This window comes from Castanea sativa, chromosome 6 (assembly GCF_040712315.1).
Source record: "Castanea sativa cultivar Marrone di Chiusa Pesio chromosome 6, ASM4071231v1".
In the NCBI taxonomy this organism is placed as follows: Eukaryota; Viridiplantae; Streptophyta; class Magnoliopsida; order Fagales; family Fagaceae; genus Castanea; species Castanea sativa.
In genome coordinates this window covers 8339627-8352701 of record NC_134018.1, presented here as the reverse complement: position 1 = coordinate 8352701, position 13075 = coordinate 8339627, and the positions used below count along the sequence as shown (strand labels likewise).

General features: G+C 35.8%; 1 protein-coding gene across 1 annotated transcript; it reads right to left on the bottom strand.

Moving 5' to 3' along the window:
• Positions 1-2808: 2808 nt before the first annotated feature.
• On the bottom strand, positions 2809-3543 carry LOC142639379 (uncharacterized). Its single transcript, XM_075813572.1, has one exon. It carries the CDS (start codon positions 3541-3543, stop codon positions 2809-2811), a length of 735 nt encoding a protein of 244 aa, XP_075669687.1.
• Positions 3544-13075: the final 9532 nt, after the last annotated feature.

Below are 13075 nucleotides of genomic sequence, written 5' to 3'. Positions count from 1 at the left end.
TGCATAAACTTCCAAGGCCACGTTAAGAGTGAACTGCCAGGCAAGTTGACTAAGTTACCACTTGCCTAGAGTGACAAAATGAAGAACATGATTCAAAATTTATCTATTTCATATTAAGATGCGATATGACATTTTTCTGTAACAATCCTGCGACTTCTCATTCCCAAAATGCTGGAGGCAGCTGCAGAATTGGTAATAATTCTAAGCATTTTCCATCAGACTAAACGGACAACTTTGGGCACAAGGTGTTCATAGCTAAAGCCTAAGCTATCCCCTTTCTGGGTGTAATCTTATCAGTAGCTGGTGGCCAGTAACTTTGCTCACATAAACATGGATCAAACAAAAGGTTATTCCAAGCTTTGCAAGAAAAAAATCTGGGCTAGGACTGCGACATTGGTTCAGAGTGGCTGTGATACATAATTAAGCAATTATGAATTCTGATACACACCAAAACACCGAAAAATAGTTAATCCATTTCCATGCCACATGCAGACACATTGAGAGAGAGAGAGAGAGAGAGAGAGAGAGTAGAATGGTGTAAGATTTCAAACATTAGCAACAAGACTATTTTAGTTAATACTAGTTTGGGTTGCACGTGCCACCCTTTTGGTGAGAAAATTAAAATATAATTTTTTTTGGAAAAAGTATACAGTTATGTACTTAAATTTGAAATAGCTTTTTAATATATGAATATTTATTTATTATGATAATTTCTTAGAACCTATTTGCTAAATGTAATATTTACTCACTAAAAATTTATACTAAGAATGATAATGAATGTCATTATCTTTCAACAATAAACAACTAAATTTTGATAAGACATTGTAACAATATATAAAATTTCACAATGAATGATAATATATGCTACAATTGAAACTCTTAATCAAATAAAATACTTGCAATTATTTGCAATGAAGATTTTGTTATCCATGCATACTTCTCTCTTTATTTTCTTATTTTATGAGCATAACTTTGATGTTTAACTTACTTAATTTTTCATATGAAAAACCCTTTTAAGCAAGAAAATAAATTAAAAAAGAACAAGATAACAAAAGATATATGCCATCAAAGTTTCCATTAAATAAAATTATAAGTATAGAAGATTTAAACTTAATAAATTAGTATTTTCTAGGTTACAAATAGAACACCATATATCACAATTCTCACTTTCCAAGCGTGACTATCACATAAAATTCAAAATACACGAAGAAAATTTTTAGGACATTAAAATTCAGTGGGGTGTATTTTAGACATTTTCACAATAGAATATTTTAGAAATCATAAGATTTTATTAGGGTTTATCTAAGAGTGTAACAGTTGGAGTATATGCTGCCTTACAAAATATAAAGGAGGAAAATTTTCAACTTTAGTTTAGGAAAGGAATGAAACTACCCCAATTATAAAGGGTGAAAGTGCTTTTTTGCCTCTCTTTGTGTGTGTGTGTTTTAAACATTAAACAATGTGTTAAAAAAAAAAAGCCAACCCAGGAAAACTGTGCATAAAACAATGATTTTGACTCAACAAATTGACTAATAATAATAAAAAAAGTCTAGCAACATAACAAAATTTCACGATATATTTACAATACTTTTATTTTTAGCTATGGTGGGTTCTAGTCTAATATTTTATTTTAGAGTAATGCTATATCCACAACATTTTCACAAAAAATCTTACGTGGTAAATTGTTATTGGTTTTAAACTGTGCATTTAAAACAAACAAAAAGCCAATTGAAGAAAATTGTGTCTGAAATAGTAAATTTTGGCTCACCATATTTTACTAAACCAAAAAAGAAGCCTAAGAACACAACAAAATATCACAATATTTTCACAATATCTTTTATTTCTAGTTGTGGTAGGTCTCAATATGATATTTTATTTTTTACATTCACAATAATTTCACAACAAATCTTAAGTGGCAAATTGCTACTGGTTTTAAACTGAAACTACCACTTTAAATTGTGTATTAAAAACAAAAAAACAAAAAACCAGAACAAGAAAATTGTGTGAATAATGAATTTTGGCTCACCCAAATTGACTAAAAAAAAAGTCTAAGAACATAACAAAATGTCATAATATTTTCACAATACCTTTATTTTCAGCTGTGGTAGGTGCTGATCTGATATTTTATTATTTTATTTTAGAAAAATGTTACGTCTACAGCATTTTTACAACAAATTTTCGATGACAAATTGTTAAACTAGGTCCATTATTGATATTACTTTTTTATTCATCAATAATACCTTGCCACTTAGAATTTTTTGTGAAATTATCATAAAAATGTTGTGAACTTAGCATTTTTTTAATATTTTATTTTGATCTATAAGGAACTGAGATCTCAGCAATTGTAAAAATATTGTGACTACAACAAGATGTTATAATATTTTCACAATACATTTATCTTCAGTTATAGTTGGTCCCAGTCTTATTTTTTATTATTTTATTTTGAGCTATAAGAAATTAACACTTCAATAATGAAAATATTGTAAGAATATTTTGAGTCAGCACAGCAATGTTGTGTCTGCACATATAAATATTTAAAAGAAAAAAACAAAAAGAGCACAAACAAAAACACCGGCATACTATGACAAAAAAAAAAAAAAAAACCCAGCTCAAGCAAAACAGTGAGTTTTGCCTCACCCAATTGGGGTTATTGACACTTTTTACATAGTTTTTTTTTTTTTTTGGGTTAATAGGGCTTGAAATAAAAACACAAACCAACACAAAAACACAGTCACTGCCTCGCCATAGGGGCAAGGCCAACATTCGTAATTCTACTTTTTTTTTTTGACAATCTGCCATTTCATTAGATTAATTTGAACAACAGGAGATAGAAAAATCTTGCCTACAAGCTTTCAAGATAGGGGGAGGCAAATTACAGTTATTATACAAGAAACCTACTTTAAGAGTAATATCATATTTAGCAGTTGAATGGGCTGCTGAGTTTAGAGATCTCTTAACCCAGCAAAACTCACAATTATTAAAAGATACACTCATGTCAACAGCATCACGAATGATGGAGGAGATGGACCAATTAGATGGTTCTTCTGCTTTGGATAGGGCATCAAAACATGTTTTTGAATCCCCCTCCACAATGATGTTGCACCAATTTTCAGCAGCAGCCAAGCTTAGAGCCCACAGAATTGCAACTACTTCAGCTTGAGTAGGAGTGCATAAATCATGAATTTTAGCCCATACCTTTAACACCTCTCCAAACTCATTTCTTGATACCACAACTAAGGAGGTGAAAGCCTGTAAGACAGCAGCATCCACATTTAGTTTCATATAGTTTATAGGAGGGGGAATCCATGAAGTCAATTCCTCACTCCTATCTTTGTCCTGCTCATAGTCCAAAGCATTAAGATATTCCTTTACTCTGTTTTCTGCATTGCATATGGTAGAAATGATTTTCACCTCACTGCCATTATGCCAAACTTGATTCCTGAGATGCCAGATAGCCTCCAAAGTGACTGCCATTTGAAGTGTACTCAGCTCATCCAAGTTCAAGACCACTTTGAGGATGTCCTCGTTTGATGCAATATTCATTTTGTCAGTTCTTATGCCCCAATTGCAGCCAAACTAGATGGCCCTTGCTACTTGGCAATGAAAGAATAAATGAGTTGTTGTTTCAGGTTCTCTACGACAAAACACACAGTTTGGATCAGATGTCCCTATTCTTATTGCCAAGTTGTTTTTGATTGGTAACACATTGGACCCAATTCTCCATAGTAACATTTTGATTCTGTCATGAGCTTTGATCTTCCATATTTTTTTCCATTGCACTATGGAACTTCCACAAGGAGGGTCTTGGTTAGCCTTATATGCAGATTTCACAGAAAATGCCCCTTTGCTGTTTGGAACCCAGATTAGCTCATCAACTCTACCCCTCAAAGCAATATGTATTTTTTGGATGGCATCAACTGACTCAAAATTAAATAGCTCATTTAGCAGAGGTAGATTCCAGCAATGATCCTCAGTAGATATCAAGTTAGATACCATCAAAGGGTTTAGTTGAATTGAGTCATCCTTTGGATTTGGTTCAAAAACAGCTAGCCAAGGAATCCAAGGGTCCACCCATATGTTAATGGAAGCACCATTTCCAACAAGGTATCAAGCTCCCTTAGCAATAAGGGGTTTGGTTTTCTCAATTGCTTTCCAAATTGGGGAAGCATTTTTGGACAGTTCACTTTGAATCCAATTCTCTCTGACCTTGTATTTGCTTCTTAGTTAGTTCATACACAAGCCGTCGCTTTTTCAGGCAATCATCCAAGCAAGTTTAGCCAATAGAGCTTTATTAAAATCCTTGCTCTTTCTGAATCCCATCCCTCCAATTCCTTTAGGTAGACATAGTTTTTCCCAAGCCAACCAAGCCAAATACCTTCTATTTGGGTTTTTTGGATTCCACCAAAATTTTCTATTTAAAGCACCTAACTTATCACACACCTTAGTAGGGATGTCAAAAGTAGACATTGTGTATGTGGGTAAAGCTTGAGCCATCGTTTTAATTAGAGTGGATCTTCCCGCCCATGATAAAGTCTTACTTTTCCACTCTTTTAGTTTGGCTTCCAACCTCTCTTGTAAGAACTTAAAGTCCTTTGTTGGAGCCTTGGTAAGGAATAAAGGAGCCCCCAAGCATTCGTAATTCTACAGTAGTGCATATCAGATACATCCATATTTACAATAAAAAGGATGTCAGAGTTAGGGGGGAAATAAAAAACAATAAAATTCTCTGACATAATCGTGCCCCTTCTGGCAAGCACATATGCACCCTTATTCCCTTCCCGATACACATGCTCCACAGGTACTTGGTGGAACCTACCCAGTAGGGATCTGCAGTCATCAAGAATAGGAGAAAAGGTTCTATTAGTACTGTTAGAATTAAGCAATTCCACAATCACTTTCGCATCCAACTCCACAACTAAGCTTTGGATACCAATGCTAGAAGCCAGCTTTAGCCCATTCCTCAATGCCCAAACCTCAGCCACAATGCTAGTAGCATATCCAATTGATCTTGAGAAGCCTCTCACCCACTTTCCTTCACTGTCCCTGATTAGTCCTCCTCCCCTTGACTTCCTTGGGTTGTCAAGTGAGGCACCATCTGTATTCAACTTATGCCATCCTACCGGCGGTTTTATATAGTTAGAAGATAGTAGAAGTAGAATACAACTACTGCCAGTGTAATTTTTTTTTTTTCATTTATGGGACATTGACAATAAGTCAGTAACAAATATATAGAAATTTGGACCCAAAAAGAAGACTAGAAAAAGATATATGTAGAAAAAAAAAGACCAGAAAAAGATATATGTAGAAACTACTACAACCAGAAAGAAAAGTTTACATCAAAGATAGCCTACCATGAACATGCCTGCTAATAGGTAGGGAAGTTGGAATCCACATCATGGGCCCAGGACTCTAGACCCCCAACAATATCCCTGGCTGAGGTGAAACCCAACTTGTGCAGATCCTACGCAGCCCTCTGAGAATCATTACCCCTCTTACAAATTACATATAGTTCAGCACTCGAACTTCCCTTTCGCTCTTCTTCTTCCTTCAAAGCTTAAGAAATTTCAGGCAATCTAGCCTCTAAACTCGGGAGTGGGATGTTCAAGGACTTGGGAAGAGAAACATTCTTAAAGTGGTGAGCTGGTCGGACATCGACCAATACATGTGCTTCCCCATTAGCAACCCTCGTTGATCCGTACTTTCATCTTGAAGGCAGTTTTCCACTCATCACCAGAACGAACCCTAATTTGATGATAGTCGCTTTTCAAATCTATCTTTGAGAAGATTATTGCTCCAGCCATCATATCCAACATGTCATCCAACCGAGGGATAGGAAAACGATTGTGAGGGTCGATTTTCGGACAGTGTCCAGGTCCAAGCTTGAGCAAGGACCCCGGGCCCTTTTATTGTAGTTTGAAGAAACTGGGCTTGGTTTACTGCAGCTAAATGGACTGTTTACAAATCAAGTGGTGCACAGGGAAAGATTCCTACAATACGTACTCACTAGCAAGCGAGAATATATTTATTGAACAATAAGAAAAACAGCAAAGGAAGGCAATGTAATAAAGAAACACACAAAATAATTGTTAGGGATCCTCAAATTAATAAGAAATACTCCATTAGTTTTCTTAATTATGGATTACAATGTGCTCACTAAAACGTGATACAAGGTTCAAATAAGCTTAAAAATTACAGACTTAGATGACTGTCTAAGCTTCTAAGACTTGCAAAATTTAAATCCTTTTGAATCCAAGTATGTGTTATAGTAGCTATTTCTAGGATACCGGGAGATATTTCCTAATTTTCTCAATGTTTCTTGATAGAATTTTATGGTTCTCTCTTGATTTCACTATTGCTAAATCCCCCCTTCAACGTTGGTTGCTTCTCCTTTTTATAGTGTCACTCTAGTGTTCTAGGGTACCACTGATTCCTCCCCTTTGGCTCCCTGGGTACCAGAGCCCCTGTTGTTCCAGCCATTCTGATGACTGATTCTTTTCTTGTTTCCCATAGTTCTCTTCTTTTGGTGTTTTTCCTTCAAAAGCCCCTTGCTGACCTTCCGTTCTGAGGTGCCTTCGGGGGAGCTAGCCTTTAACTTTGCTTCCTCCAAGGTTTCTCTATATTCCCTTTTTCAAACTTAGCCCCTTTTTAGCTGCCCCTCCCCTTTTGTCATTTTTCCCAGTAAACCAAGTCCTTCTCTGCCAAGTCGAAGGTTTTCCTAGTTATTTCCTTTTATGGCTCTCACTTCTAGGTTCCCCAAGCTACCGGCCTCTTGCTCTTGAGTCGTTACTCTCCAAGCCCTCTGGCTCTGTGCTGCATCACTGGGTGCTCCAGAAGGACACATCTGCCTTTCGTTCCTTAATCAAGGTCAAACAAGAGTACATGTAGAGACTAGATCAAAGAAACAAAAGGAATAAATTGCAGTTAAGTAGTGACAGTGTTCACAATATTAAGAGGTAGCCCAAATAAAATTCAAATTCCAATAAGTTCCACAATTAATAATGAAAATTAGATATTTCCAAGAAATTGGGTTATATATATATATATATTTTTTTTTTTTTTGGAATTTAAGAATGGGTACTGAAAGAAAGCACAAAATGGGTAGGCTAGTGGGGTATGGTGGGATATGCACATAAAAAATATAAAGATAATATTTTTCAATGGGACAAAATTGAACCCACCAAAAAGAGAGTAAGAGTTGTACCCTGGTTAGTGGCCAACTTATTGCACTAGATAGTCATGGGCTTGGCTCCTCAAGTGAATGGATCTTACTTGGATAAGTGGACCTGTGGACGAACAATTTAAAGGCCCAACACATGCAATGAGCTGTCACAACAACAATACTTTCTTTCTTTTCCTTCCTCTTTTTTATTTTATTTTTTTTAATGACAAATAGCAAAATACAAGAGTCAACCACGATATCCTTAATGACAAAACATAAACTCAAAAACTAACTAACAAAACTTAAAGAATCTAAAAGGTTGCCTATGCGATGAGAGTCATCAGCCAGCATGGGGAACCGACGCCTGGCGGCGGCGTGAAGGAGGCACAGACAGCGGCGGCACGAAACATGGAGGACCAGTGGCGGCTTGTCTTGGGACAGTGGCAGTGGTTCATCAATCTGAGAGGCGGCGGGTCGAGGCTGACGATGGGTCTTGACGTGGGTCTTGGTAGCGACAGTGGTTCATTAATCTGAGCGGCGGTGGGTCGAGGTTGACGATGGGTCTCGGTGTGGGTCACTTCTTCTTCTTCTTCTTCTCTCTCTCTCTCTCTCTTGTGGGTTGTAGTTTGTGGTTTCTGTGATCAGAGGCGGGCACGGATGGTGGTCATCGGCTTGGGAGGGGTCACTGGCTTCTTTGTTGGCTTGGGCATGGAGAACTTATGTGGCCAAAGGGGGTATATATAGATTGCAGGGGCTAGTTTGGGCTTGTTCAAGATCTCATGGGGCAAAAACTTGAAAGGTATTGTCATATTTGGTTGGCTTGTTTTTTTGATGGTTTTGCTTTCAAGTGGTTGTCTACAGTTGTGTTATATGGATTGAAAGTCTGCTCTGATGCCTAAACTGACGTAGGACAACCACACCATTTCAACATAACAAAGAAACAGTAATAAAATCAAGAATAAACCCTAGGAGTTAGCACCTAAGGGTTGCTTGGAGTCAGCACCAAGCAAAACTGGAGTCGACACCAGTGTAAAAAAAGAAACACACGTTTTTTTTTATTTTTTATTTTATAATTCTCAAAACTGACTTACAATAATCAGAAAAAGTGCTTAAATAGCTAAAAATAAAATGCATAAAGAAACCCTAAGTATTAAATGCTCGGGCTTGCTTAATCTCAAGCCCAATTACTAACAGGCTCCATCCATAAGACCACAGGTTGTGCCGTCTTCTTTTTGTTATTTCTCCCATACATGGGTATAATTGGGGGCTTGTACCTTGTGTCCGCACCATGTATTAAAAATAGACACTTAAAAATTGTGAACACTTGGTGTATGTGAGCCGATTGTACTTCATTTTTGAATTCCAACACTCTTTTAGATCTTATATTTTGATCTTCATGTAAATTTTTGAGATACTTTGCATCATCACAAACATAGAGTATATTTTCATCTTTAATAAAATATCTATTACTTATATTATATATGAAAAAAAAGGGTTGTTGAGGTCTAAAAAATCATGACACAAGGCCCAAAGAAATAACACATTGAGCCAACCCATGGAAAGTAAAACTAAAAAAGGGGTTGAGCTCACAAAAGAAAAAGGTGGTAGGCCCAATAGATTTGAGGCCCAAGATCCATGAAGGGGCAGGTTTTAGAATCTATGAAACAAAGGGAAGAAAGAAAAAAGGGTCAGCCTGCCAAGATCAGAGGACCAAAGAGAGTCCAGTAGAAAGAGCTGGGCTGTGATCTCGGAGACTACCAAGGGCCTGGGATCCCTGGGACGTGTAGCACAGCCAAAGAGGGATTAAGACAGCTCCAAAGGGGAACCAAAAGGCACAAGAAATGAAGGACATATATGTCCTTCTCAAGCACTCAGTGATGCAGTGTAGAACTAGAGGGCTTGGAGAACAACAACTCATGAGCAAAAGTCCGGTACCTTGGGGAATCCAGAAAGAAGAACCATAAGGGAAAGTAGTTGGGAAAACTTTTGACTTGGTAGGGAAGGATTCGGCTCACTGGGAAAAAATGACAAAAGGAGGGGAGGCCAAAAGGCTAAGTTTAGAAAAAAGGAAGATTGAGAAGCCTTAGAGGAAGAGAAATTGAAGGTCAGCCTCCCCGAAGACACCTTAGAATGGAAGGTCAGCAAGGGACTTTTGGAGAAAAGGCACCAAAAGAAGAGAACTATGAGAAACAAGGAATGGGTCAGTCACCAAAGCTGCTGGCATGTTACGGGCTCTGTTGCCCAGGAGAGCAAAGAGAGAGAATCAGTAGTACCCCGGAGCCCTAAGGTGACGCTATAAAAGGAGGAAGCAGCAACAATGAAAGGCATCATTCAGCAATAGTGAAATCATAATAGAATCATTGAGAAAACTCTGTCAAAACTCAAAGAAAGAGGGAAATATCGCCCGGTATCCCAGATACAACCACTATAGTACATACTTGGATTCAAAATGATTCAAACTTTGCAAGTATTAGAGGCTTAGATAGCCATCTAAGTTTGTAATTTTTGAGCTTATTTGGACCTTGTATCACGTCTTAGTGAGCACATTGTAATCCATAATTAAGAAAACCAATGGAGTATTTCTTATTTATTTGAGTACCCCTAACAATTACTTTTGTGTGTTTCTTTATTACATTGCATTCCTTTGCTGTTTTCTTGTTGTTCAATACATATATTCTTGCTTGCTAGTGTATACGTATTGTAAGAATTATGCCCTGTGCACCACTTGATTTGTAAACAACCCATTTAGCTACTGTGAACCAAGCCTAGTCCCTTCAAACTACAACAAGTGGGCTCAGGGTCCTTGCTTAAACTTGGGCCTAGACACCGTCCAAAAACAAACCCTCAGAAGGGGTAAATGCCTAACCTAGACCAACTCCCATCATAACAAAGAAATTCTGATTCTAATAATAACTGTTCTAAAATAAATGTCTTCTTAATAAAATAAATGTTATAAAAAAACACCTGATGATGATATCAAGAAGATACTCTAAAGTGCCAATTGTAAATGCCGACCACTACAAGCCTCTAATATAAATATAAATGAGACAGTAAGAGTATATCACATTAAGATGCCTTGCAAAAGCCCAAAATAGGAGGGGAAAACCCACTTCTTATCAATGTCCTCTAGTTAAGGTGTTCTAACTACAAAAGATCAAAATGCTGGTAAATTCTACTATAAGGAGAGAGAAATATTGTGGGGTTGGTGAGGGCAGGAAACATGGGTAGAGGTATAAGTAGTAGAGCAAACAGAACTATCAATTGATTTTGACATCTGTTGAATGAAGTCACTCTTGAAACAAGACCCCAACCTTTGACTCATTTGTTTAATGCAAGTTTAGCTAGGTCTACAAATTTTTGTTGCTTTTGACAAGTTAGTCTTATTAAACAAACACTTTTTATCTTTTCATAATATAAGATTGGTCTAGCCATCTCCATATCAAGAATTGCTCAAATGGGTGCCTATCTTCTATGATCCTTCAAAAGGTCTTGTCTTACACTCCCATCAGATACTGAAGCTATCCAATACTGTCTTAACCAATTCCATGGTATCATCAAGTCTATCCCCCTCTTAAAATTGGGCTACTGTCACCTTATTAGCTTAGGAAATTTTGTCAACATTTGGAAAGATCCATGGATACCTTCTCTCTAAGGTTTCATCCCCCCGTATCCTCCATCCCTATCAGACATCTAGTTGGTAGTCGAGCTTGTCATCCCAGGCACCAGGCTATGGAACCGTGACTTACTCCATGCACTTTTTGACTAGCAAACTGCCTCCTCCATCCAACAAATCCATCCCTCTGCCTCTCCCACTGAAGATATCACAATTTGGGCAAAGAATCCAAGTGGTAAATTCTCAGTTAAATCGGCAAAGAATTCAATTCTATATCACATGAATTGATTATCTGTGTACCTAACTCCAAAATCATACCTAAATTGAAAAAAATAATAGATTCGCAACTAACAAGGCTTAGCTCCATAATCGATTTAGCCCAAAAATACCGTTTTAATTAAGTTTTAAATCAAGTGATTTCATTCATTTGAATATAAAAATAATCGAAGTATACTCAACCCAAAACATACACCCAACTCTAAGACCATACCCAAATTGATAATTAAAAAAAAAAAAGGGGATAACAAAAGAGGCAACAAATTATCACAACAAATCTTAGATAATAAATTGTAATGGATAAAGTATTTCTCTAATTAGACCGAAATGGAGTAAAATGCTATGTTGATGTGGCTTAATAGGAGCATGACAAAAATAAATACTATACTTGAACTTTTAGATATTACTAGTCCCAAACCCCCGTGATGCGTGGGAATATATAATTATTTTGTAATATGTTATAATATATAATTTATTCTCTAAAAAATTATTGAAAATAATTTGTTCTCCTTAAAAATTGAACTATTTTTAAAAGTATTATCCATTTCCGTTATATTATTTTGGCTTTTTCTTAATAACTAAATCATGAAATCAATGAAGAATAAAAAACAAAAAAACAATGTCTATACATATCTATTCTATATATAATACTGGAAGTTTTGAAGAAAAAAAAAAAACTTTATTTCTTCTCTTAAAGTTCCTTAGAAATATCTTTGGCCACTTAAGAAACCTTCATTGTCAAAATCTCAAGTATCTAGGTCAATGATCCTAAACCCTGCAAGAACCAAATTCCACATTTAGCATTATCAAAATTGGATAAAAATTAAACCTCCAATTAATCATGTTTTGAGATTTTCTATTTCCTTGTGACCAAAATTTTGAGGTAGATTTTTTATTGTCTATGACACGGCAAGATCAAATTATTATGTGCTGCACATAATAAGAAAAAGTGTGCTAAACATAATATTTGTCAAAGCCAAATAGAAATTGAGAAAGGTTCCACAACAAAAAAGAACCATTGAGTCAAAAAAATATGAAACCAGTAATTGGAGTATAATTACAACGTATACTCTATTATTGTTTCAAAACAATCATAGGTAAATACATTAAACTTTGGTCTTCTTTTCTTCCTTTTTTTACATAGAGTTAAACATATGTCAAATGTAAAAAAAATAAAATGTCAAAGACTAACAAATTGAACCGGTAAAACACAAATATAAAATAAAAATTGTACAAAACGAATATGAAGTAAGAAGTTTTGTAGAGATTTATAATTCTTGAAAACCCTTCTCATAACTGACAAACCAATCCTAGCCACCCATAGCCCCAAAGTGATCACATTGTCGACAACCCACAAAAAAACATATCATCCACAAGCTTTAGAAATCCAATGGAAAAACTAAAGTTGGGAGAAAAGAGAAAATAAGAAGGGAAAGAACAAACCTCAAAGGGACTTTCCAAATTATATGCCACTTTGGCAACTTTTGTGGAGGTAGAGAGAGCAACTGTAACTTTATAGTGCTAAAAATAACATAGTTAATCACAAGAGTGGCAATTGAAGGGTTTGAATTTCAAAAGAGTGAAATGGTTTTGAAGGGGAAAATGAAGAGTTGAGAATTGGAAGAATGATAAATTAATGGTGGGTTGGATTTAATGAGTTGAAGAATGTGTGAGGTTGTTCATAGTGAGTTGGATTTAATGAGTTAGAGAATGTGTAAAGTTGCACTATTTAATTATTTATTAATATTGTTTAAAAAATGAAGGAAAAAAAAAGGTGACATGGTCGATAATGTGGCTCAATTGGAGCGTAGCAATAATAAATGTTATGCTTTAACTTTTAGATGTATATTGATTCTCTAAGATTTAAAAAAAAAAAAAAAAAAAAAAAAAAAAAAAAAAAAAAAAAAAAAAAAAACATATCCAAGGCTTGCTAGATCACATCTTATTTCCAAGGATTGCTGCAAAAGATGGGGTGAGGTGTTCATCTACAAATATCTTCATAGACAAGTAACAATGTTGTTCTGTCT

Excerpts from the sequence above, each read along its gene's own strand:
- LOC142639379 (XM_075813572.1), bottom strand. The coding sequence starts at position 3,543 with ATGAATATTGCATCAAACGAGGACATCCTCAAAGTGGTCTTGAACTTG.